This window comes from Anser anser (genome assembly GCF_964211835.1).
Source record: "Anser anser genome assembly, chromosome: 2".
NCBI lineage: Eukaryota > Metazoa > Chordata > Aves > Anseriformes > Anatidae > Anser > Anser anser.
Genome location: NC_139721.1, coordinates 118,557,224 through 118,585,113, shown reverse-complemented (window position 1 = coordinate 118,585,113; position 27,890 = coordinate 118,557,224). Strand labels below are relative to the sequence as shown.

The 27,890-nt window shown below is 36.0% G+C and overlaps 1 protein-coding gene across 4 annotated transcripts in view; it reads left to right on the top strand.

Moving 5' to 3' along the window:
* Positions 1 to 27,890, top strand: part of ANO10 (anoctamin 10) — a 119,446-nt gene that overhangs the window by 11,375 nt on the left and 80,181 nt on the right. For all 4 annotated transcript variants that reach the window (XM_083825897.1, XM_083825895.1, XM_083825896.1 and 1 more), the window contains 5 exons: positions 1,667 to 1,722; positions 2,967 to 3,041; positions 4,313 to 4,495; positions 9,452 to 9,643; positions 12,041 to 12,169. In XM_083825897.1, the coding sequence (XP_083682023.1) occupies positions 1,667 to 1,722; positions 2,967 to 3,041; positions 4,313 to 4,495; positions 9,452 to 9,643; positions 12,041 to 12,169 (635 nt within the window). The remainder of the gene's footprint in view (positions 1 to 1,666; positions 1,723 to 2,966; positions 3,042 to 4,312; positions 4,496 to 9,451; positions 9,644 to 12,040; positions 12,170 to 27,890) is intronic.

Sequence of the window (27,890 nt, the reverse complement as noted above, 5' to 3'; positions counted from 1 at the left end):
GTTAAGATCCCAAATGTTTAGGACTTTACTGTTACAACTTACTTGCAACTGTTAACAGAGTTGGCCATTTTAAATTCTTAAATTTATTTAGAGTGTTATGAGACTGCAGTTTCATGTTTGGTTTAATTTGCTTGCTATCAAAAGGAATGACCCTGTCTTCCTCTTCAGCTTCTCTCTGACTTCGGTGCAGAAGTCCCCCCTCTCAGATTTAGCTCTTTCTTTAGCTATATTAGCCATATTGTTGGCAAAAGGGAAGAGATGAGATTGTCAGGATAGGAGCTCAGAGGCGGATGGCAGGAGGAACTGTTCTGGAATCTTTAATCCACAACCTGATGTGGTGCAGAGGACAAGGGCACTAAGATAATAGAACAAAATCTAAGAACACCAACTAAATTGTCTGAAGAGAAAGTTTGCATATATTATATGTATGTACTAAAATAAATTTATATACATATATATAAAAATAGAGGTTGAGATTTCATGTCTCTATCAAAATATTTTCCTCTGGACACTCTAACAAGAGAGTGAATAGGATGAAGAACTCCTGGGGCTGCCCTACCTCCACTTTCACCTGGCATATTTTCAGCTAAGATCTCATTCAAGCAGCTGAGGCATAGGTAACGATCTGGGCATGGGAGTTGGTGACGAGAAAAGTTGCAGGGTCTGTGCATTGTGTCACAGCTGCTACTGAAGAAATGTTTGTAGAACTGCTGACGTGGAGTTGAAAGTCCAGGGTGTTTTTAAGCACACCTTTTACACCCATTTATCATGAGAACTGATAATTAAGTGAAAGCTAAAGTAAAAATCCCATTCAGTCCCTTGAGTGCATCTTCCGTTTGTCAGGCCCGACTTCATTCCTGCTGTTCTGTCCTGAACAAGGTCCATAGGTGACAGTCTCTCAATTTAGCTATGTTGAGACATCTCCTGTTAATGTGTTGCCTCCTCCTTTAGTTACTGCTTATCCAGGACTGTAAAGGTATTATCTGACAAAATAGCAAAAAGAAATGGAAAATCTCCCATTCACTTCCCTTTCCTTTCCACTTAACCACCCTTCTGCTACCATCAGCTTCTGTCAGATTATCCTGAATGAACTGAAAAATCTTAGTTTTAGAATTAGTAATGCATCTGTTGAAATTTATGTACCTTAAACTTGCTTTAGAGCTTAAGGTCTGATCTAAAGTCCCTGGAGATGGATACTGGTATTTCTGTGAGCTTTTACAGGTTTTAAATCAGATGCAGTGTTATTTTTCATAATGTAGTCCAATTAGTTTTGGATTTTATTTCAGCCAAAGAAAAGTCACTAACTAGGTACATTTTGTTAAGTGTTAAGAATAATGGATGTTTTTTCTGTTACAAAACAGCTCTACCGAGAAAGAAAGATGTTGCAAAAGGTAAAACCTTTGCAGTAGGAAAAACATTGGAGTTGTAGCCAAAAATATGTAAGTCAACATCATGCATCAGCTTGGCTTGATAAGCTGAGTGAGGAACTGATACAATATAAATTGTTTTCCCCATAAAGCTTTGGGGAAACTGTTCCCCTTATACTATTACTTAAATAATTTCTACATGGAGGAAAAAATACCTGTTTACTTTTTGTGTAACAGTGTCTAGTATATGGCATGTGCTTCTGCTGTTCACTAATGAATAATTTTGCTAATGTTTTTAGAAAATCACAGGCTGGAGTCTTCGTATCAGAATCACTTAATTCTGAAGGTTTTAGTGGTAAGTAGGTATTATAAAGAGTTATTTAAAAAAAGAACTGTTTTTTTTTTTTAGCACTTTCCTAGCATTCCCAGCCTGACCTACAGTTTTGTTCAATGCCGAATATTTGCATAAATATCTGAATAAATCAGAGGATTTCTGTTGTGGTTACAGTAACCTCTAGACTGTCCTAGATGTCTTGTTTTATAGTGGAGAGTTGTGTTTTTATTTATATTGATTGTTTGTTTATTAGGATACGGGATGCATAAGTTTTCTTGGTGGTTCTGGCTTCAACTGGGAACTGTTTTTTTTTTTTTTTTCAAGATTTTATGGTAAACTGCATTTTAAAAAGTTCATGCATTAACTTCCGTCTGGACTGTTTTTGTCTTTTTTTTTCAAGATTTTATGGTAAACTGCATTTTAAAAAGTTCATGCATTAACTTCCGTCTGTACTAACATTCAGACAACTAGTCAGAGGAGACTGGTTATACATGTCTGTCATTCTGCTTACATACAGCTTATAGTATATACTGATATATTTACTTTTTGTCTCTGAACAAATTGCTTTTGTGCATATGTATGTATATACTATAAACTGCATAGGAGCAGATTATGTACATAACCAAATGCAATATTGATTTTAAGGGACTGTACTGTAAATCTGGAAAAAAGTTTTATTCTACTTCAGCACTTGATTATGATTTTTCAAGTACAATACTGTGACTTATTTCTCATTTTAGAAGTAGGGAATATTTTTCTTGGTCATAAAACTTCTTGAAGTGGTTAAACATAAAGCTTAATTAACACATATTGAGGAACAGTTGTACATATCTAGAGAGATGTCATCTGACACGTATATTTTGTTACAGTTTTTTTTTTTGGGAAAAAAAAAGTCATCATCCTAAAGTAAGATCAATGTGTCCCTTCCATAGCATTACCTGTGAGAAAGTGCCAGATTACAAAACTTAGGTAGAAGGTGACAGGTATTTTTAATGTTCACATTTCATAATTTAAATGTATTTATCTTTGTACACCGTGCTTTAGGAAAGCATTGAGCTTATCTAATGAAAACCTAAACAGAATCAATAATGAAAATTATTTTTTCTGACCTAAATTTTAAAAATGGTAAAGAAATTTATTTTAATGGACAGTTTGTATCTACATGGAAGCTATTTAGTCAAAGTAACTTTTAGATGATATTTTGTGTTTTTTCTCAGGACATGAATTTCTGCTTGAGTAGTAATAACAAATGTTTTTATTTGCAGTTCAACTTCTTAAATTGTTTTGCATCTCTCTTCTACATTGCTTTTGTGCTGTTTGATATGAAACTTTTGAGACAGGTGAGTTCCAAGAACATCTAAGAACACTGATGCAGTTAGGAAAATAAAGGATAGATTGAAATAGGACTTTGTTTTTAAATTGTTTTTCTAAATATATATGTATATATATAGTCATTGTCAAGTTTATATTTTCTGACAAATATGGCTTCCATATTTAATCTGCTCTTGCACGGTTGCAGAACCGTAACAGAGTAACGTAGAACAATTCTTTCCCTCCTTATAAATGAGTAACTGTTTTTAAAATAAATTGATTGCTCCCTCATGCAGATGATGCTGGAGAATTTTCTGTTCCCCTTCTTTTCCTTCACGTTAAAAAAGTGTTGTTCTTTGTAGTGTTCCTACTGAGAGATTCCTGAGGATAGGAGAATGATTAAGTTTGACTGCAATGAGGAATTGAGAATAAATAAAAGCAAGAATAATTTGTGGTTGTTAGCTTAAATCATCTCTTGAATTAAAATACATGAAAATTAGATAGAAGGAAAATATTTTTATTCTAAAAAGTGAGTAAAATAAGAACTTAAACTCTAGATCTCTGTTTCTTGTAAAGAGATCTCTAGCAAAATACCTGTTATGTCCTTAGCTGACATGACATTCGTGGTATTTCTTATAATTTAAAGTCTTTTTTTTCTTGCTTTTTGCCTTAAAAAGTAAAAGTTGTTTTAAGCTTTAGTTTTTTTATGTCCCACAGATCATTCTTTCCTCCCAAGAAACCTTAAAAACTCTTTTTCTTCTTTTACTTCTAATAGAACTGTCAGTCTTTTAAAAGAAAAGAGCTGTTTCATGTATTGTACTGTCTAAGCTTGTTTTCTTTTAGTTTTTCATTTCATACTGGTGGTTTTGAGCCTTTTGGAGTTGCAAATAATCCTATTTTCCCCACTTACTTTCTAAAGCTCTAGACTGTTTATTCCTTTGACTGAAGAAACTTAATTTGTGTTCCTTTAAAGTTCATTGCTTAGCTCTGTTATTAATAAACGATTGTGTTAAGTGCGTATCTTTACCCTTCATTGGACTTTCTATACTGTTTCCAAGATACTTACACGAAGATCCACAAAATATTTACTCATCTTAGTCCTACTTAGTTCTTTTCAGTACATGACCAAGAATGGGAACTAGAGCAGCTATACTTTTCATTTGCTATTGCTAGTTTTGTTATGCAAGCCTGCTTCTGTCATAACAACTTGCAGTGTTACTGAAACACACAAAATTGGAAATGATCATAGGTTTATTACAGATCTATTAATTTTTATTTTTTATTTATTTTTTAACTTAAGAGCTTGGCCACTTTGCTGATAACTTCGCAGATACTTAATCAGTTTGCAGAATCTCTGCTTCCTTACTGGCTCCAAAAGAGACACATGAAGAAGATGAAGAAACGCATGCATTCTCTGAAGATGGATACGGACCTGTCACTAGTCGAACAAGTCAACTCGGAAAAAGAAATGGGCACCTATTTTGTACGTTGAATGAATGTTGTTAGAATATATAATTTTTTGGATTATAGGCTGCTGAAAAGCAGCCTCAGGTTAATTGTTAGCTGTAGTGTGGCATGTTAGAGCAGAAATAACTGTTTTAATTTAGGAGGTTTGAATACATGGTAAGAACAGTTTAGGCTTTGGATGGTAGTCATAATGTGCTCTTTAGAAACAAAGAGATAACAGAGTAAGGAATTGCTTGATTCTCATTATAAAGTCTGATAGCAATTTTTGCTTTTGAAACATTAGATCATGTTTTGTCAGTTCCTTAGGGTAAGCTACTCTTGGAGACTCGCTAGTGCCCACATTCTCTCTTGCAAGTGAAGGCTTGGCGTCTTCTTATGAGTGGGACCTTGTGACTCTTAGTACTTACTGACTTGATCTCTTTGTTATATCCTCCAAATGCAACTTCTGTTGCTTACCAGACACAGCAAGTTAGGGAACAGAGAGTTTCCTTCCTATAATACATGAGCATTTACACACTTGCACAAAAGAAAATACATTCTGCTCTACTAAGAGGTATACACTGGTTTACTAAGAGTTGTACACTAGCTGGGACGGTCTATTAAAATAGAGATCCATATTCCTATCAGTGGCACTACCCACCATTCTCAATGTAAAGATTACATAGCCATCTTATTCTTCTATTGGAGGCTAGGGGTATATTTTTTATATACATTTTTTGGGTGGCAGTTCAAGTTTAGACATTTCCTTCATTTAGCTTTTATTCCTTTGCTTATGCTGTCTATTGCTTGCACTAATCTATTCTTGCAGAGGTGTAGCGAATCAGGTCAGGGAACTGATCCAGCTGAAAAGTAACTGCCAAAATAAGTCAGCTGTTTCTACTGTGGGGATGGGAACATACAAGTGTGAAGGTTGTAACGGAAAGGAATGGGGACTGTTTAAAATTGTGTTATAATTGAGGATGGTGGGAGGAAGGATGTGTTACCATACCCTAAGTTCCAGCATGTCCATAGAAGAGGCATACCTGATATCTTTCATTGTGCTTGAAGTAGTCATCATATCCTTTTTCTACCATTTGTTATTTTTTGGAGTTATTTTTAATCCTGATAGTAAGATTAAGACAAAAGAAAAAAAAAAGCAATAGAAATGTATCTGCATGTTTCTTCTACCCAAAGACTTGGGTAGACCTATTTTTCTCAGGGACCCCAGTTTTTGTCATTCTGCCAGCTGAGTCAGCTTCTGTTTAACATGGTGTTGAGATTTCTTGTTCTTTGGAGCCTGTTTATGCTTTCTGGCTTAGTCCTAGAAATGTTTCTAGTGGCACAATAGAGGCTGCAGTCCTGGAACAGCCCCAGCTGCTGTATTTGCTGTCTTCTGCATTTCTCTCCTATTCTTGATCCCAGCTACGTTTCTGGCCATCTCCTGTGCTGGACTTGGCAGTCATCTTAATGTTCACAAAGACAACAGAAAACAACTATAAAAGGGTTAAAAGCTTTCTGGGCTGTAGTTGATGTGGACATCAGGCAATGCAACCTAAATATTTCTGGCTGGTTGGCCCAGCAGGTTATTTCCAGCTTCATCAGTTTTGCTGGTGCTGTTGTTTATGCACCTACATGGTCCCAGTTACATCAGCACAAAGGAGTGGGAGTGAACATCTGAATCGAGAGCTTCTTAAACCAGTATTATTGCTGAAAGAGGTACAGGCCCCTAATCTCCAAGGCACAAGGATGAGTAGTGTGACATGGGGAAAGGATGGCAAGAGAGGGTGGTTCTGTTTCCATTTCAGTTTGGTTTTGCACTTATGCTAGTTTAAACTGTCAATTAAACTATAGCCTGAGACAGCACTGTTGGCTGGGGCCAGAAATGGAAGCAGGCAGAAGAGACCAACCCTTTAGTCCAGTACTACTGCTAGAAGTTCTTGCTTCTTGAAACTGCAGCTTTGGCATTTGTAGTCTATCCTCCTAGTTTGGTTCATGACGGCCTCCCATTCAGCTCATGGCAAACAAGGCAGCATAAGATTGTCATTGGTTTGCCTGTAGTGGTTTTAAGACTTAGCAGTTTTAAGTTCAGTTTCTTCCTTGTAACCATCTGCAAAATTTTAAGATACATTTGTATTGCCTTATTAGCGCTGGTAAGTTTTCTTGGAATATTATGATCCCCACCACACTTTTTGATTTGAATTTGTTTTATTGCATTTAACAGACTTTGTGCGGTTCATTACTTGGTGTTCTAAAGGAGTTGACAAAGTAAACACTAGTGTGTCGGTTAAGGCCTCACAGATTAGCTCACAACTTGCTTGATCAGATGCTGCAAGCATAGTCACAAGAGCCTTAATGCTGTGTGATTTGTATTTTTACAGAGCAAGTATTATAAGTAGATCATGTAACTTTTATGTAAACAGTAGAGAACAGCAGAGTTTGAAATCTGTTTTCACATGTGGGAGTGCATCAAAATGTGAAGTGGAAAAAGAAATATTACCTTTGCAGTTGAAGAACTACACAAACATTCCTTTGGGAGTGTTGGTACTTCTTAATTTATATGGGGGGATAGATTTGGAGATGGAGAGCTTGTCTGTCTTACAATGGGGAACACAGCAGAAATTCCCAAGTTAGAGTCTTGTCTGAACAGGTAAACTAGTACAGTCTAGCACTGTGCCTGCAGATAATATGCCAGCACAGGTCCAAAGGCCATGAATGGCATCAGGTGTTGATATGCCTGACCAAGTAAGCTCTATCTCCTGTCCCAGAACTGACTTCTGGTTCTGAGCTGGCAGGTAAAAAGCCGATGTGGTGGTTTTAAGTCACATTGTCCAGTGCTTCTTGTGCAGAGCTGCATCTGCACTTGTCATGCTTTGAGTAATTTTCCAAGGGGACACAATAGGTCAATTTCAGAATTACCACTTTGCCTTGGAGGTGTCTACTTGTAGCCTTAGTTTCAGCTCAACGCCCTGTGTATTCAAAACTTTAAATTTTATTTTCAATCTAAATATTTTAATTGCGCTATACTTGTGAATAAACAAGTACTAGACCACTGGTTTGTTTGCACGTGTTGAGCTGTCAGCAGGCAACAGTACTTCTAAAATTACGTCTGTCACAAGGGGGAAGCATTTGACTATGTTTAGTAACAGAGGGGTTTAGCAGGAGTGTTGACAGAATGCTGTATTTCAGGCTCTTTGCTTTTCTTTTCCTTCTTTCACTTACTCTTTAATGTTTAATTCTAATTTTTATGGTTGTTCCCTCCCCCTCAAATCTCTCGAGACCGTAACCTGGTTTAAAATGTGAAAGCTTCATTCTGCAGTCATTTTTTTTTTCCTGCTTCTCTCCTCTAGTTCATTTTTATCCTGATTTTCTTTGTTGATTCTGTTACCTTGATGCCATATTTTGTGCTGCTCCTGTGGCTGGGAGAAGGAGAGAACAGAAGGTTGATAATAGCACAGTTTGAAATTTGTCTTTGACATTGGAGCAGACTTCTCTTTTCCTGCATAAAATGTTGTAAATTAAGTAGGAGTAAAATACTAATTTTCTTTTCATGCTCTGCTGTGTTGGTAGTCAATGGGTACTGGGCAAGGAAATGAGAAGGGAGCATGAGGAAGCAGAGGGGATATTGTGCAGTTATCAGGAAGAGGATTGTAAAGGGAATCCTTGCTCCCTGCCTGCAACACTGAACTGGGAAACTGATAGCAGGGACAAATATATGACCGCCACTCTGGTGAGTGATGCTGCCCAAGGGTCCCTAAGGAAGGCCTCATTAAAATTCAGAGTTCATACATGAAATCTGTGAAAAAAATCTCAATATTTTAAGTTATGTATCCCCTCAAGGTCTAGCCTGCACAACAGACCACTGGACCCAGCCATATTGTGTGATTTGAAAATGAGCTTGAGTGAGGAATGTAGCTAATGACCGGCTCATGTTGATTTCTGAGCTTGCAGGCTTCTACTGCATCTCTGTTTGCTAGAAGATCTCTAGGTGCTAGAGGTGGCATTCAGTTTAATTATCATCAGCAAAAAGATTAGAGAATCATGTGTTTGCATAGAGACAAAACTAATTTTATATTTCTTGTAATAATCTGTTACTGCCAAGCCCTTATTTTGAATATTTCAAGAGGGAGGAAAATAGCCGTATGCCAGTATAAGTAGTTAATGATATTTCACTATCCTTTGTTCAATGAACAAACTGAACAGAATCCTTTTAAGAAATCAGTTGGTTTTGTTATTCGTTTTTATAAATTATTGATGCAATCACAGAAAAACATTATTGATACAACAAAACTAGTATGTAAATATGCATAATAACCTACATGTGACTACGTAGCATTTAAATACCCACATTCTTGATTCAAAAATCAGGTGATAGATGCATTGCAAATTTGCCACAATAGGGCTTCTTGTTTGCATTAATTGTTCCTTTCAGATGTCAGTTCTGTCATTTCAGCCTTTAAATAGGCAATTAGTTCAGACCTACTCATTTTTAAATAGATAAATAATACTAGTAAAGAGTTGCTTATTTAATAACCTGTGTTTCTGGTTAGGTCTTTCACGAGCAGGCTGAAATACTAGGACATTTCTCGTCACAATGTTCTTACCAAAAACGTTCTGCCAGTTTAAATGCATGATGCTGTTTTCCTATCCATTGCTGTTGCTTCAGTATCTGTTTCACTGAGATAGTCAGGAACATAAATAGGGTGAAACTGTTTATACAGTTAATTCATATGCTTCAAAAGGGTAAGTATTGTGAATGTTACAGAAACTGCATTAGACAAGAGAAAAAAACCCTGGCCTCCCCTTATCAAGAAGTTTTGAATAATTAAGTGTTTTCAATTAACTAGAGGATTTTTGTTTGTTTGTTTGTCTTATACTGCCAAATATTTCCAAACTACTGATTTAGCACGAGGAAGCATTTTTACAGTTGTATTGCTAATTCTGTTTTCGTATTTTTTTTGTGGGTAAAAGTTGTTGTTTTTGCTGTGTTTTTCAGGGTACTTTTGATGATTACTTGGAGTTGTTTTTACAGTTCGGCTATGTGAGTCTCTTCTCTTGTGTTTATCCACTGGCAGCTGTCTTTGCAGTGTTAAACAACATCACAGAGATATATTCTGATGCCTTAAAAATGTGCAGAGTTTACAAGCGCCCATTTGCAGAACCCACAGCAAATATTGGTGTTTGGCAGGTAATCTTTGTGTTTCTTTTTTAATCATGTATTTGAAATGAAGTTCACCAAGTTTATTTAAGCTGTGTTTGACCATCAGCCACTTTTGAAGTTTAGTAAATATTTTGTCATCTTCAGTGCCTTAGGATACTATTGAACTGTACTGTATTTTGTAGGGTTTTCAACCATGTTATTTTCAGTTGCCTTTGGAAAGAAAACAAATGCTTTCATTAGTCCTTGTATGTGTGTATGTTGTAGTCCTGTTGCAATTCCAACAAAGCAAAGCTCCCAGATACTACCTGGTGCTCTACAGCAAACATATTTCAAAAATGTTAACATCTGGTGCAATCTCAGAAGCGCATAGCTCATCTCATGTAGTCTGAGAAAACTGAAGAATGGTAGGGGAGTACTTGGATTCCTGAGCCATGCTTGTCTATGCACTCCGGTGGTTACTGGTGCTCAGGCTTGACTGATTTTAAAATTTCTTAGATCTGTGTGCGGGAGCAGTACTTTTCTGTGCAGGTGTAGCCTACTTTAATACACTAATGCTTGTAGTTCTTGGGTTAAGGATTTTCTGCCCTCAGTTGTTTAGCTGTACAATTTTGCTAGCACCAACTAGTTTGGGGCCTGCCAAGTTGAGTACATCCATGAACTGTTTCTAACTAAAAATAGCCCTGCAGAACTCCAAAACCAGAGGTGTTTCAGATAAAAAGGAAGGATATTTAGTCATATCTAGAGACATTGGCTGTAACAGCAGTGGCCTGATGAGTGTGAAGTAAGCTGGAGGAAATGTCTAGTGGATGATCTGTCGTTTAGTGTTGTTCAAGATTTCTGATAATACATAGTAAAGATGAAGGGTGCAATAAACTAATAGATAGTTTAAGTTAGAGATATTGTAAATGTTGAAACAAATGGAAGGTGAGAGATGAAATCAGGAAACAATGAATGAAATGTACTGTGGAAACATGCAAGCCAACTATTCTGAGCAGTGTTTGTTAGACGTGTACACAGATAATAATGAAGTGAGATTATAACAAAAGTCTTATAATACTAAGTCATAAAAATGTAATTTGTAATCTGGTTGCGTTGTAACATTTAATGCGTTTTCACAGTCCAGTTCTACGCTGCCAACATCTTGATGGCATAGCTGCATTGACCCAGAGGTGTGACCACGGGTTAAATGAGGCTATGGTCATTAAGTCCCAAGCATAGCTGCAGGTATAGCATTTAGTTTTGCTAGAATAGCTTGTTTCAATCTAGCAAGTAGGCTGAGAAATTCTAACACCAATGTTACAGTCATGAGCTTTTTTTTTTTTTGTAGTATAGGTTTTTAAGTAATAGTAGAAATGCAGTTGCTTTGTGAATGAAAAAAAATGTCTTAACTTTTAGTCATCTGTTTTATGTGGGAAGTTAGAGCATTGGCTGAAAGATACCTGTTAAAGAAAAACTGGAATTATTTTGTCAGGTGAGCTGAATCAGCAGCTTGTTGTCAAAGAGAAAGTTACTGCTGCTAATTCATTGTGACGATGCTACATTTCAGTATCAGTCTTTCTCATTCCAGAGAGGGCCTTGCAGTAAGTAACCATTATATTGCAAAAGTAATTGTCATGCGGTAGTAATATTTTCAGACGTTTTGTGGGAGCTCTGTTGGCAAGAGCTTCTCAGCCTTATGCAACTGCATGTGTTTAAATGTAAATCTTTCTTTCAACATATTTCAGCTTGTATATCTGGTTGTGATTTAAGAAAGTTATTCTGAACCATCCTTATATTTTCTGATTACTTAACTTTCAGAAGAAACAAAAACAGAATGCTGGGACAATAGTTCCTCCAGGAGTTTTGTTGTCTTTTCCTTTATCTTGAAAGAAATACATTATTAGGAGTGTAATCGTAGATGAATTCACTGTCTTTCATGTGCTCAGATTATGAGTTGTGAAGATACCAAAGATTAGGTTGTTTTCCTGACCACTACTTTTCTTTGAGGATTATTCTGATTTTTTTTAAGGAGATGATTTGGCATTACCTACATCTGGGATGTTAGCAGTCTTTAAATAACTTCTTGAAGTCTTTACAGTACTCTGGTGTTGTGGAAGAACACTGTTTAACTTCCTCACAGCAAATACACATACACACATAGGGATGTGAAATTAGAGAAAAATTCAGGGCTACCAGGTGGGCTTCGGGGTGCTGCAGGCCTTGTTGTGGTCTTACTGTTGCCTGTTTTTACAGTTGACAAAGTCTAGTTGACTTGCCAAAAAAAGTTCTATATTATAGAAATCGAAAGATGAAGAAAAATAAAAAAAATAAAATAATGGGTCTTCTGAGAATTTAATGAAGAGAGAGAGGTTATCTAGAGCAGTTTGGAGACTGTAAATTAGACATAATGGCCGTAACTATGAATGTATTTGTGTTTCATTTCAGTTGGCTTTTGAAACTATGAGTGTAATATCGGTAGTTACTAATTGCATACTGATTGGAATGTCTCCACAAGTGAATGCCCTTTTCCCAGACTCAAAAATGGATCTTATTCTGACTGTGGCATTGGTAGAGGTAAGTCTGGCCTCAAATAACATTCAAACATTGTAGTAGCAAACAACATCGATGACTGTGGAAATGATGCCAGGAAGATTTTCTTCCCTTATTTTAAAGGGATTTTAGCATTTTCCCAACCAAAGAATTGTTTCAAAATGTTGCTTTTTATTTTCTGTGTTTTCATGTATTGTGGATGATATGCCGTACTTTTTCTGTACATTCCCAAGATAGAGTTTATTTGTTGCTGCATGTCTTTCAAGAATAATTTAATAGTACTGTTTCAAGAATCAAAATAACCTTATTTTTGTGAAATGAATGTTTCTCTACCTGGTTTGTGACTCCAGCATATCTATAAAAATGTCCTACATCATCTTTATGAATGTTTCCCATAATGACTGATTTGAAACAAGAATGTATAATGACTATATGTATGCTTATAATAACATTTGGGCTTCATCTTTTCCTAATTTTATGGAGTAAACACTTGAGTGTCTTTCCTTTTCAGGCAAATGACTGGGCATTTTGTATCGTAACAAATTGTAGGACTTTGTCCTTATGTCTCTTTCTCTTGGAGTTTTCTTGTATTGCATTGCCTCAGCTTAAAAGATATATATATACTGTTTTAGCTTTTAGGAATTCAATTATTTTTATTGTGGCAAAAAATCTGAGTTGTTTATATGTAGTTGTTAAACTGAAATGCTTTATAGAGGTGTAGCAGCAGCAGGTAAGTACTGCTGTGTTGTTGTTACAGGTGTTACAGGTTATGCAATGACTTATGTGCTTGCTTGAAGTTTGCAGAGTTAATTCTAAATATGAATCACTTGTCAACTGGTTTACTGAAGTTTGAGTCTACAGACAACCAGACAGATTTTTTTTTTCTATCACGTGTGAACATCTGCATTAACCTCAGTGAAATATTTAATGTAAAATTAATTTGGCAACTGAAATGCAACGGTATAATTAGTTCATTGCTGGATAATGTATCCACAGAGGTCATATCAAAACTGTGTGACTAAATGTAAGCAGAGTGAAGTTTTAATGTGAGGCTGGCTATCTGGTATCTGGGCAGGCCTCTGTTTCTTGGCAGGTATAGGAGAACACAAGTATTTTTCCTTCCCCAGTTTAAATTATGTTTATATGCAGTCCTTTACCGTGCTGCAATTCCTGTCTTCTACCTAGGAAGCCCTTGGAATTCCTTTTTAACAGTGCATTGCAAACAAATTATCTATAAATCCTATGGAAATGAGGATTTAAAAAATGAGTAAAGGAAAGGAAGAAAGTTTAGAGGGCAAAGGTAAATTAGTACTGAGGGGAGATAAGACAAGAATGTTGTTTTATATATCAAGAAGCAACTTTGACCAAGGTTACCAATCTAGAATTAACTACAGTGTATGAAGGGACAAGTAGAGGCTAATGCTGGATGAGCCAGAGGAGAGTAAAGTCAGCTGCTTGGTTATAGAGAAGTCAACCTTTCTCTTAATTTTTCTGGTTAGTAAAAATAAGCCTCATAATGTACTTGTCAGAAAAGGTATAGTTAAAAAATAGCTTGTATCAAAAGTATCCAGTGTGCTTGATACTTGTATCAATATGCTGTTATAGTCTATCTACTGTTTCTGTGTTGTTATAAACTGTTTATTATCTGAGAAACAGAAGACAAAAAAATAAAACCAAACATAGAAGTCTTATAGTACCCTTTAAGGATGCACATTTCTGCAGCATAACAAGCCATATGACTTTTGAAATATTGTTGTTTATAAACAATTACAAAACTCTTGAATGTGAAATTTAAACCTTCAGCAGTCTCCTGAGGGACAGACTTGTGGTGTATTTTAAACAATATTTAATATCTTCACAAGTTTCTCTTTGGGAGAGTCAGAATAGCATGGGTCATATAATTTTGCAAGAAGTTTTGTAACATAAATTCTGAAGTTCCTGAAGTCCAAAAGAGTTCTCCAAAGTGAAACACATTTATATATAATTTTCATTTCAAAAAAAAATATATGAAAGTGATTACAACAAGCATGGTTTTCACTTATCTTGAGGACAGTTCCGTTGTGGTGACAGTTATACGTATTCTCAGTTACAGTAAGGAGTTCTTTTTTATTGGTAGTTATGTTGTACATATTTCAGGTTAAAACACTGATTACAGAAGGTAGAAGGAAGGGAGGATGAGTAAATCTTGTAGGACTGCAGCCAGTTTCGGCAGCAGCATGGATTTTTGGCAGCTTAAAGAGATGGGTCTATTTTTGCCTTCTTCCTGGGTATTTATTTCTATTTTATCTTTTACACTGGCGCTTTCTTTTATCTGGTACATGATGAATCAGATTAAGAAACTGATCTGGCAGAAGCTGTCTGACCCAGTTCAGTGGTGAAAGGGAGAAGGGCAGAAACAACAGTGCGTGGAAGACAGGTTTGCCCTTTATAGTAGTGCTGCAGGTTTGTGCTGCAGCACAATTGTGGAACTTCAGCACCGCAGCCTGTTCTTCCTTTAAGTATTGCTTCATGCCTAAACTAGGAGAGGAGCAGAGATCTCATACATTGGCATTATTCCCATGCACCATTACTACACTTATTAATGATTAAATTGTGCATTTCAGTTGTAAGAAACAATGCGGGAACAGAATACATCACTCTAAGCCTCTAATACAAACCTGGTGCATTTACAGTGCATCAGTGTCAAGGCAGGAAAAAAATCTGTCACGTGTGCCAGGGTGTTGATAGAAGAACATTTCAGATCACCTAGTAGAGATTCTGTACCGAAACGCAATACAGATGAGTTATTCAGTTATTTTACTTTCTGGTGTTTGCTGCAGGTGGGTGTGAGAATTTTATGATGTGTTTTATGCTATGTTGACAATGGTTTGGCAGGCGGTGTGAAAATGTTAAGGAATGGAAGAAACTTAGTAAACTATATATTCTTTCACATGTTCAGTTGATGGGGTAGCCTACTTAAATTTTAGCTGTTATTAAATATTTTTATCAGGTTTAAGTAATTGAGACTCCGGTTGGATATTTATACTTCTGATGCAAAGCTAAACAGAAAAAGTACTGAGCTTACCAAAGCCAAGCATAAGTAGTGGTAGCAATGTCCAGACTTTTTATTCTTTATTTTTTTTAAAAAGTGCTTTGTAATGATGGTACTAATACTCTTTCAAATGGAAATGTGTTTATGTGGCAACATCTGACACCGCTCAGTACAGATCTAATGAAGAACGTGTGGTATTCTTGTAAGCATCCTGTACCAAGCCCTTACAGATTTATGCAAAATAATTTTTCATTAACAACATTAAATCTACTGCTGCCTACACTCTTCGTGAGAATACATGACCAAAGTAAGTGTTAATTAAATATAATAAAATATCATGCATTTCATAATAAATAATAGTAAGCATTAAAATCATAACATTTAATAATAATTCTGAAGTATTAAAACAGTGATCTTTTTTTCTGAACAGTTGACCTATTTTCATCAATCCAACATCTGCTTCCATGGCAACATGATTTTGAACCAGGAGCAGAATCATGAAACTCCCCTTTTTTACTTATGGGTGGATACTAGATGAGTGAAGCAAGTGCAGTTTTCAAACAAAGAAGTAGGTTTATGTCCTTAAAGCAGCAAACAACAAGCCCTTATTAACATCCTGTTAAAATAATTATGTCCCATAGTTGGTTTAGTTCTTCAGGCTCTACTGTAGATGCACACTTTTGTTGGGAACCACAGGTGCAAAGTCGGGCATTCTGAGCAAGCAAATGCCTGTGCTCATTGAGGCTGTTTCCAGTCACCTCTCTCTTCTTGCACTGATTTGAGGGGGGGGGGGGGGGAAGATTCATAAAGAAATCTGGAGAATAGTCAGGGTGTAGGTTAACACATGATATAACCTTAATTCTGCAGTGCTTTTTTTTTTTTTGCTTTTTTTTTCTTCAAAAATTGTTGGCGCAGAGCTTTGTTCATGCTAACAATTTCTTTTTAATTTAAAATCTCATAAATTTGAAGAATTTTAATTAAATCACTTTCAGCACTACTCTGAAAGCTGGGTTCCAGAGGTCAGTTACATGTACAACTCCTAGTTGTGTGTGTATACATATATATATATTTATTTTTTAAATGGTCCAGAGGTGCTTTGAAGCAATGGCTATAAATTACAGGTTTATATCAATGTATCCTAAACTCCAAAAGTAACTCGTGTATTTAGCACTCAAATGTAGTAAACTAATGGAAAACTTTTAGGCAGAGGTACATGTAGTCTGGGTGCTTTACATCACATAAAGGCATTAGCTTGGAAATACTATGTAATAACAGAGGGCCCTTTTGGTAGCTGTAGTATAAAACCTGATCTTACAGTCTACAAATACAATCTACAAATATGATTTTGGGAATAATATATAATGCCATCAGGTCTTGTATAGATGCAAATGAGGACCTTAGCAGAAGTACATGAATAGGATATTTGTAGCAAACATGGTTTAATAAACAGCTGGGCTATGTGAATTTGATTTCATGGAGTCCTCATAAAGTTTGAATTATTTGTTCATGAGCTTTGTGTGTGTGTGTCAGTTCTGTAAGAGGTAAGGAGTGGAATAAGAGAAGCAATCCTTTCTTAAGGTTTGTTTTTCTCAGTAAGGAAAAACTGACAGTCCATTTATCAAAGGGTTGAAAGCAGGAATCAGAGCTTGTTAATAAAGCAGAGAAGTTAGCGTTCTTTTTAAGAGTTATAGCTAATCCTAAATCAAAGTGGTTGAAGGTTGCCTCATACCTCTGCTATTCCCTAGCATTCAATTTTATTGTGTTTCTTCATCCTGGTGTACAGTAGAAGCTCTTTTGAGCACTCCTAATGTTAAGGCCCCAACACTCAATCAGCCCAGCAGTAAACGTGGCAGTTGTTTCTGAAATAATATACCAAAGGATCTGGCAAACTCTACCAGAGCCAAGCAGTTTGGATTGTAGAGGGTAGATGAAAAGGTATATTTATCATCTGGTTCTACATAACATCATTATCTGCTTTCAAGATAACCTTGGGAGTTATCAAACATTGCATCCTGACTAGAACTAAAAATATTTTGAATCCTTTTCCTGAGCAAAAGCAGTTTTAGGTGTCTTGTTAGCTCCTAGTTTTCTTTTCCCCTTATAGTCTTTAAAAAAAAAATCCTGAAATGTTGTGACAGACTTCAGTGATTTATGGTTCTCTTAGTGATAAAGCTGGGGGGTTATTTTTATTTTTAAGAAATAGTACAGGACAACCTATTTCTTAGAAATGACATACTTGAATAGCATTGTGACAGGGTGGCACTGAGGCATGGCACCATACAGAAGCCTTCTGCATGTGTGGAGTAAATGGCTTTGTCTGGGGTTCGAGAGACTGCAGTTCAGCAGATGTGCAAAGTACACTTATGTATTGGTAACTTCACATGGTAAAGAAATAAAAAATGGAGAAAAATAGGCTGCATTAGTGTATTCAGGTGTACATCCATTGACACTAATGGAGTTCTACAAGTGCAAAGAGCAAGTAAAACAGCTGAGCATAACGCAATTTTTGGCTAAATTATTTCTGTGTTTGTGACAGAAACTGCTTTAAAATATATTAGTTGAATACTTTCACATACAGAATTGTGTAGGCTGGAAGGGCCCTCTGGGGATTATTTGGCACAACCTTCTGTTGAAAGCAGGACTCTAGATAAGGTTATCCAGGGCCTCACCAAGCTAACCTAAGGCTTATTGAATACTTCCAGCGAGGGAAAGTCCACCCCTTCTCTGGGCAACATCTTCCAGCATTTAATTGTTTTTATGGCAAAGAGTTTACTTTTTTCTTATAGCAAGACAAAAAGCCTCTGAAGCATCTTGTGGCTCTTGGCTTCTTGTCCTTGTGAAGAGAGCAGCTCTGTCCTCTCTGAAACTACTTGATAGGTATTGGAAGACTGTGATTAGATCCCCTGCACCCAGCCTTCTCTTTTGAGAGTTGAACAAACACAGTTCCTTCAGCCTTTCTTTGTATGCCACATTCTTCAGCCCTGTAATCTTGATGGCCCTCCAGTAGGCTTCCTCCAGGTTTTCAGTCTTTGTTTTCCAAGTTGCCAGTGCCACTTTCAAAGAAACGAGAAGAGTGTTTTTCATGTGTGCTTATCTCCATATATCTTTCTGTCAGTTGCAGTGTGTATTCTTTCTTTGTCCTTAATGTATTTGCTCTTTAATTAGAGAAAATCATTGAAATAATTTCCGGGAGCTGTTGGACAACTCTTAACTTTCCTACTGCTGAAACTTCATCAATAGTGTCCAGGTATTTGCCTTTCCACCTGCATCTAATTTTCTGGGACATTGTAGCCTTTTCATACTGATAAATGCATATTTACATGCACGCATGTATGCTCCTCGAGGGTGTTTCATTTCTGGTGTCTGGTTGGAATGCTGCTACTTCATGTGTATTATAAATAGTTTGTCAGTTTTCAGGTACAAATGTAAATAGTGTTTACTGGTAAGTATTTGATGTGTAGCTTAGATTTCTTTCTGATAGCTTGATTTGACATAAAGAAGTTAACTATAGGAAAACATGATTAGCTCTGATGAATAAATATTAACTGGAAAGCTATACATATGGTTCTTCTTCTGAAATATTTAATGATAAGGTACAAACGTTACTGACAGCTTTACAAATCTTTTTTAAGAAAATACTTAGTAAGCATACTCATCAGGTATATTATTTTAGTAACACAGATATCTTAGCCAAGACCCATCTATGCTTGCAATTGTGATGAAAATAGGCAAATGTAGAAAGATTAATGGAAAAAATCTCCTTTATGTAAATTGCGTAATTATTTGGTTCATTGATGTATACATACATAAAATAATTCTGCATCATTTCTAATTCTGCATGTTAAAAAAGGTTAATCCAAGCCACTGGTGATTTCAATTAACATATTGTTTCCATTTACAAATACCTCTACCTCAGTTGGGAACAGTTTAATATACATAAGAAATCAAATCTAAAAGTCCTCCTTTAAAAAAAAAACATAAAAAAGATGTTTTCATTTTTAATATTGTACAGGATGGTCATTTGATTTTTATATTTGATGCTAGACAAGTAAGCAACTGCAATTCAATTTATTCCTAAATGTGCAATTGTGAGCGATTAAAAACAGTTTTTAATATTTTCAGATATTTTAATTTCAAGCTGAAGCCCTGTGAATAGTTACCAGAAGATGCTGAGTACTGTTAGTGTAACACCTTGTTGGAAGTTTCTAAAGGTTGCTGCAGTATAAAAACTTAAAGTGTGTTGGTTCTTCAGTTTGTTTGACAATATTTGAAGAATAAAAATGAGCTCAAATTTCTATGTATTTTGTATATACTGTACTTTTCAAAAGGTTCTTGAAATTGTAGGTTTAGTTTGAATGTAAAGATGTCGGATATTTTAGATATGTTAGCCTTCTTTGTAACAGGGGAACAGATTGCTTCTCAGAGTGTTTTTTTCTCACCTCAGTGAGAGGCTTCTCCTTTCAGATGGGAGGAGGATTTATAGGTTTCTCTATTTAAAATTGTATAAAATACTTGCTGTGAACCAAATTCTTGCGACCATAACAATGAGGTCAAAAAAATGTCGGTTTTGGTGGTTGTATGTGAACACGGAATGTATTTAGTTCTAAAATCAAGCTTTATCACAGATCCTTTTATTGCCATCTAGTGTCTTTTTTTTAATATTCATTTTGATTTAGTATAATATTTTTTTGGTCATTTAGTGACAAAAGCTTGTCAGAATGAAAACAAACATTAAAAAAAAAAAAGGTCTGGGTACGTTTGATGCTGGTTGTAATTCCTAGCATTCTGTTGTTACAGAAATGTAAATGCATATTAACATCTATCTGTTCTTAAGTAGTCTGGTAGCTTTTAGAAATACATATTTTTGAAAAAAAAAAGAAAAAAGATCAAATTGGGCTAGTAGTATGTTCAAAGGCATGGCAAAGCTAGGTCAGATCATAGGACTATCTAGGCCAAATTCTGACAGGGGCCAAGGGAAGAGTATATTAGTATAGCGAAGTTTGTAGTCATTCTTCCTCAGAATTAATTCACAGGCTTCGGTGATGTCAGCCCTTTCAAGGACCCATTTCATTATTGAAAATGAGCTGGCCAGAGCTGCTTATGAAAGTGTGTAAGCATTTCTAGAATGGCATATCTACTTTTTCAAAAGACCTTGAATTATTTTATAGTAAAAGCTAGTTACGTTAGGGAACTACTGTTAGTGTACTCCTAGCATAATAAGTAATTTCCATATATCTTGGTTCTACTCTGGGTTTTTCTAGCTTTTCTCTGCTCTTTTTTCAATTGTCTTTTCTGTGTAAGGACTTTTAATTCTAGATTGGGTGCTGTCAGGGTGGGTGTGATATAACAGTGGCTGTTAAGAAATCAGTGGCATAGGAAGCACTCTAACTGGAAGAGAAAACCAAGGACACTTCTCACAAAAGCAGTGCAGCAAAAAGGAAATCCTCTTCTCTTGCCATCAGTCAGCTGGTAGCAAGAACTGGGAGCTACAAAAGTTATCAGGTACTAGTTAACTGAAAGACCTGAACTTTCCAGAAGGATCACAGCAACATTTTAACTCATGTGAGGGTACCTTCAGTAATTGCAGCAGAAATTGCTGTCTTCTGGGCTTGTACCATTCCTCATGAATTTAACATTACCTGGTGGTTGCTACTAGTTGTTGTATTTTTAAGCCATGCCTATACTAGGAAGGCTGGATGGGGAAGGTACCTTGGGAAGTCTTCCAGGAAGAGAGCATATTCCTTTTCTACGCTAATAAATGCTTCAGAAGTGTCAACCTGGAAAAATAGCAGGAAAAGACTGTGTAGGAGTATATTTTTTATTTTTTTCCCTTCTGGGATTGTATAAGGCTGCCAAAATGACAAAACTTCAAAAGGGAAGATGAATAGGGAGCTATTGAAGACGATTACAAGACATTTTAAAGAACTTTTAAGAATCAGCCTTTCAGATTTCTTTAAAACCCACTTAGCATAATATTGCCCACAAAGAGGTTTCCTTTCATGGATAAATGTTTTTTTTTTCAGCTCAGTCGTGATCAGTATGTATGGCTTCCTTGCTGGCAGTTGGAAGTTGAACTATCAAACAAAAGACAAATTAATACCTATTAATATTCATTATTTACCTTCTACTTGATTGTTTATTAATTGTTTAATGACAAGATAGAATATAAACATTCAAAGCTGCCTGCCTTCACAACTATTCCAAAGGTTAGCTTTTCAGGAAACTGAATTATTTTGTAAATGATGTATTAGCTTATACAATTAAATTATTTAAATATTTTTTTCTAATGTGGTATTTATAGTTGTCAGTGCAAGCCTGAATAGGGGCATTAGCTAGAGAATATGTATAGCTTATAGGATTCAGAAACCATATTTCCATATATCTGTGATGCTGTTTGCAATAGCATTTTTTTGGTATTGTTCTTACTAGAAGATTTCCTTCTCGGGAATTGTGATGTTCTTCCCATTTCCAAAGTTTAACATAACTCCTTTGACTAGGGAGGTGTTTTTGTTTTTTTAAAAAACATGTGTAGCATTTGAGGATAAATCCAATTTGTTGTTTGTATCCTCAGATGTCTGAGAGTGAAAATGGGCAGCGCTGAGCAGGTAAGGGAATCCAAAGGTAGAAAATGCAGGTTTTGCTGCTGCGGTTGGGAAAGAAATGAAGAACAGAAGTTAATAAAAATGTCTCAAAATAACAGGAGAAAACCAGTCATACCCATGTTGGAGCCTCTGTATTGTCTGTTACATATAAACATCTCTCTTCCAAGAGAGTCTTCATGATGTAATAGTTTTGCTTGCATGTTTTCCCCTTCCTGCCTCTCTTTAGAATAAGTTCCAGAGCATCATTTGCTTTGTAAAATCTGGAGTTATTAAAATAAATAATCCATTATTATTATTATTTAAAGTGTTGAGAACCACCTGACACAGTTAACTGATTCTGGAACTTAAATTGTGCAAGAAAATGCATAACTGGACTGAAAAGCTGTTTTATATATATTTACTGGGCTCTGAAAACATTTTATTGAACACAGACTGAAGATGGTCGTGAGTCATAGTGTAAAGTAAATGTCAGAAGTGGGGCTTAATTACTTCATTTTTGCACTGTCTTTATCTTTTACTGGAAGGAAATGTCAATCCAGAAAGTCACTCTTATGATCAGAAGAAATTAGTGTTGTGATCCATAAATTTTAGAGGGATTTTTCATTAACTGTGGCAGTGTGCAAGGAGCGTGGTATGTGCTATTTTCTATTCCAATACCTTGAACAGTGCTTTTGATGTCATGGGAGATTGGTAATGCATTGGTAATTGCTAAATTTCTACAGTGAATTTCTACAAAGGATGTAGTTAGAAGCCGCTGAGAATTCATAAACCATAGTAAGTTTGATCAAGGTTAGTTTTAGTCAGGATTTATCATAAGATATAAAGTAAGCATGTATGTCTGTGTGTATGTGACGGGGATTACAGCTAAACCAATATCAAATATGAGGGTATCTTTTATTAAACTTCAAATATTATCTGTTTGCAATACTCGAGTTTCTCATCTCAGTATTTTGTTCTGAAGTTCATAACCGTTGCAAATTATTCTGTGTGAAACTTGTTTTAAAATCTAGTGAAATAGGAATAAACAGTTCAGTAAAAAATGTTTAAATTTTTACAATTATATCTTAGCAAATAGTGAGTTCAAGTACCTTCTTGTTCTAGATTCTAAAAAGCTTCATTTTTTTAAAAAAAGAAGACTACACCAGAAGTATTTTAACAGACGAATTCATGCGTCTTGAAGAATAGTACGTTGGAAAAATTGAAGTATTGGTTTAACACCGGTTGCATTTGTCAGTTCTGCTTTTTTTCCTGTATAGGAAACCGTGTAGGAACTACAGGGGCAAGCAGGAGAAATTGAATATTACGGTAATGTCTTTCCAATGGTTTTTATGCCAGTTCAACAAATTTGGGGGAATGTCTATACTTATTTTTTTAAAGCGTACTAACGTGTGTATGGGAAAGATTTGAAGGTTGACTCCTTAGGTGTGAATAGGGAATCCACTACTGATATTGTGAAGTGTTCCTGTAAGTCCTTGTGTTTCTGTTTCACTCCGTAATTACAGGAGACTAAAATTACTTTTAAATTTTGACTGCAAAGAGTACTTCAAAAGCACAGCAGGTACTGAAAATGGTATGTGGCCATATTCTTCCCCCTGGAGACAGCAGGTGGAAAAGTGACACTGGCATTGTAACGTTAATAAGTTTGTTAATTGGGCTTCCTAAGTTTGGGTCCTGTCATGACCACGTAAAAACTGACTTTGGATATGTCAGAAGGAATGGGTGGGTCTGCCTTTTTATGACTTCTACTTTGGGTTATTTAAGCGCATACTTTAAAGCTCCATGTAGCACGAAATGTAACTGCTGATATCCTAAATAGTACTGACTGCATGCTCTTGAGGACTGCACGGTTTTTGTGTCAGTATGGCTGAAATTGCAAGCTGTGAATTTGCTGAGTGTCAGTAGAGCTTTTTACCATTTTGTCTTTCTGTTTTCTATGAATCTCCTCTCCTCCCTGTTTCTGAAGGTGGAGTGTGTAACAGTGATGGCAGCCTGTTCTTCTCTGCCCCCCTCTCTGGTCATAGATTAAGCTTTGAGAGCTGTAGTTTTGCAGTTTAAATTGAGAAATAAAAGAAGTACAGCAATTGGTCAAAAGCTGTATGTTGTAAAATATCTTCTCAAGCGTCAGAGTGCATACAGCTGTATGATATATTTCTGAAACTTTAGCTAGCAGAGCTATTTACTACAACTGCCTTTCTAATACAAACACTGAAGAAAAAGGGGGTAGGATTGCAGCTTCCCTTGCAGTGTCACGTTGTATTAATAATTGCAGCTACATCTTTGCTCAGCTTCCCTCTGAAGACATCTGAGCTGCAGAGATACAGCAAGCGATAGGAGCATAATCTTAGGAGCCATAAAATGAGACAGATGCTTCTTTTGATCCCACAGAGGAATTGTGGCTAATGTGTAAAAAGTTGCTTTGTGGCTTTTTAAAGTTTGGGAGAAGACTTACAACTTCACTGACTACTTCAAACAAAAGAAGCTTCCTGTCCTGCCATTTTCCATTAGTGCATTGTCTAGAGATTTTGCCTTGTGTATATTTTTGTATATATACAATTTATAACACACAATGATAGCTTAGTTTTTTTTATCATTATTATAAAGTTAATATGTAAAAGGTAAATTCATACTAGATTCTTTGTCCCTTATTAGGCACCATCTACAGCTATGAAGCATCCTTTTGTTTAATGTGCTCATACAGAAGAGTCGTTTTCCTATAGAAAAATTCAAGTACATCCTATGATGTGGTGCTCTTTTTAGCACGCCAGAAGGTTTGTCTTATCTTCAGTAACGTTGTGCTGAATCTTTTGAATTGGTGCTATACATCTTTGAGCGTGTAGCTGTTTGTTTTTACTGAATCTCAGGTTTTTCAGTAAGACTATTTCTTTGGTTTATCAGGATTGCTGAGTTCCAATCCTGCTCTTGAGAACACTTGGATTTCTCCTTGTTTGATGTCATGTGCACAGTTTTTAAGCACGTTTTCCCTTTCAGTCACACAAATTGTTAATGAAACTATTAAATGAGAGTCTGATCCAGCACGGATCTTTGTAGGCCCCCACACCACAGTCTTTTCAGCTTGACAGTTGCTAATGATTACCGTTGGAGGGTTTTTCTTTTCCAGTCAGTTGTGTGCTTTCCTATTCAGCAATTTGATTTAGACTGTTGTGACATTGAGACTGCTATCAATCTTGTCAGAGTACTTACATTTACTTTTATTGTTGCTTCTCAACCCACATTTGAAGTTGTAAACACTTCAGCACTACAGTTTCCTTTGTGAATGGTTTCGCAAGGAATTTCAGAAGCGTACATTAATGTAAAAAAAAGGTTTCTAGTTATCTAACAAATGACAACAAAGGATGTGTTATGAGTCCTCTGCCACTGTTTTATCTATGATAAACAATCAGTGTTACATCAAGTCATGTCTGTGTTAAAATGTGTGCGTGAAAGGTAAAAATCACACGGAAAAGGTTTACAGAGGCCAAAAAGTAAATTATTGGTTCTCATGTTTTGAGACAAGAACTGTATCAATTTTAAAAGTTGTTTTTCCCTTTTGTGTGTATGATTCCTTTGGTCAATTGTTAATGGAATTACAATTTGCTGGATTGCTGCATTAAAGGATGAGGGCAAGTATGTGTGTAGGAAGATTTACCCATATTTCCTAATCTAAAATCTAGGTATTTTATTTCAAAACTAGATAGCATGCTAGTCATCTGTGGTAACATAATGTTTAAGAATATTAGACAGTCTTGGGTCTGGCAGAGTTTGAAGCTGATGTACAATTTGAGATTAAATTTCTGACATGCTCACAGTTGGTAGTGTTCCTGTTTTCAGGTCACTGACTAGAGTTTAAAACTAGCAAAAAAATATACCTATGGAAGGGCAAGAAAATCCTGTGGCTTAAAATGAAAAGAACACAAAACATTTGCTTACGATTCTGGTAATGCTAGTGTGGTGGAGTTTATTACATGCGTATTAGTATATTTCTTAAATTCTTAAAATCTGGAGAATTCTGTGACATTATGTGAAATCTGTGGAATTATTTTACATCTTTGTTGACAGTTCTGTTCTTTGTTGGTTATGTTTCTGTCCCTGGATTTAGTAACTAAGCCATGCACTCAGGTGTAAGAAAAGTGAGCTTGTCACCTTGAATGCATAGATTTTATCTTGGGGAAGAGGAGGCTAGAAACTCTGAGTATGGTAGTAGCTCCTGTGATTCTTCTACCACTAGAGGTCTTATTTGTACAGCAGTGAAAAGTATGCTTGAGAAGATTGCCTTGAGACAGCTTTCTGGTGATTCGTGTGATCCAAGAAAAACAGAGAACACATATGGAAGTGTGACATTGAAGAAATGGATATCAGATGATGAAGTTAAGAATGTTATGAACTAGCAATTTGATATTGCTGGTTCTTCTAAATTCGGAAAATGGAATGAGAGATTATATCTCAATCTACAATTAGATGTAGAGGCTGATTAGGAGTAAGAAAAGATTGGAGAAAATAAATGAAAATATTCCATCCAATATGTTTTTAAAGAGGTTTGCCATGAATCTGAGCTGTGTTTAAAGGATCTCTTTACCAGAACCATGTATGTTTTGACATCAGTTGCATTATCTTGGTTTCTGCTTTTCTTTTGCGTTTCATCACAGATGAACGTTTATTTATTTTAACAGTTTGCACTAACATGGAAGATATTTCCTTGGAAATGTGCTTAATATGGAATGTGCCTCATTCACAGAGCCTATGATCCCAGTGCAAGTATTCTCTGTTTCCTGTTCATAAAGCCTGAATCATAATGGCAGCATATAGCATCTCTTTTGGCACTTTTCAAGAGCCTCTCTTTTGTTTTTAAACACTGTTTGGCAGTTGCTTGGCTTGTCAGCGCAGAATCTGTGGAGACAGCTTTCCTGAAAACTGCTACTAGCTTTGGGGTTTTGCATGCATATGCACTTAGAATTAATTTTTGCAAAACTGAAGTTGTTGATTTGATTCTGCTCTTTTGTGTAGAAGTCCTGCAAATTTTGTTTAGTGAGTCTTAAGATGTGGAATGACATCTGCATGTTTTGAGTCTGTGATTAATAGGTATGTAATAATGTAGACAGTGGGGCTTCATGGTGTTTGAATACTCCTTAGATACAGTGTAAAAAATAAAGTGCATGTAACTTGGCAGCAAAATTGTTGATTATATACTGGAGTTCTTACTGGTGCTGGTAGTAATTACACAATGGGGAGTTTAGAGGGAAGTTTGGTGTAAGGAGGACAAGAATATTCCGTTTTAACCCTCCTCCCCCAAACAAAACCAAAAACCATTGAAAGGCAAATTTGTATTTTGAAACACTCCCAAAAAAGACTAGTTGTCTATTTTTTATTTCCACCTTGTTCATTGATACTTCTTTTCCAGAGGAAACCAACTCAGGGGAGGTCTAACAGTCCATACTAATGCAAAACTGTGTTTCTGTGCACATGATGCTCTTCTCATTTGGCATAGCGTCTTGGTGTTGCTGCACTGCTGTGGCAAAACAAATGGTAGCCTTTCAACACTGACTTGGCTTTTAATTGCTGCAGATGATTTTTTTTGTTTTGTTTTTGTTTTTTGTTTTCCTCTTCCTGTTGTCCCAAGTGTCTGCAAAAACTGGACAACAGTGATTTCTCTCATTGAGTGTCGCTGACAGCTGTAAGGCCCAGATGCCAAGTTCTGGCTCCCAAGCCTTGACCTCTTCTTTGGCTTCTTGTCTGGTCTTTTGGCTGGCTCCTCTGCCTGTTGCTGTGGCAGCTGCGGAGCTGTCTCTGGAGCCGATAGATGCAAAGCTAGCTCATTCAGATTCTGCTTCACTGTTGGCGATGCCACTTCTCTTAGACTTAGCTCAGTGAGAAATATCTGTGCGTTTCAAGTATATTCTAAAAATGAGAATTCTCAAATTGCTGCGATACAAATACTGATTTTTAATTTTCTTACTCTAAATAGAAAGTGTTTGGCTCTGCATTACTCGGAAGTAAAAATACTCTACATATAAACATACGGCACAAGGAGTAGTGATTTTCCATCCCTGACATTTTTGTTTGGCACTAGCTTTCTGGATAAAAAGAACGGCAGTACATTCATTGTATTGAAATATTT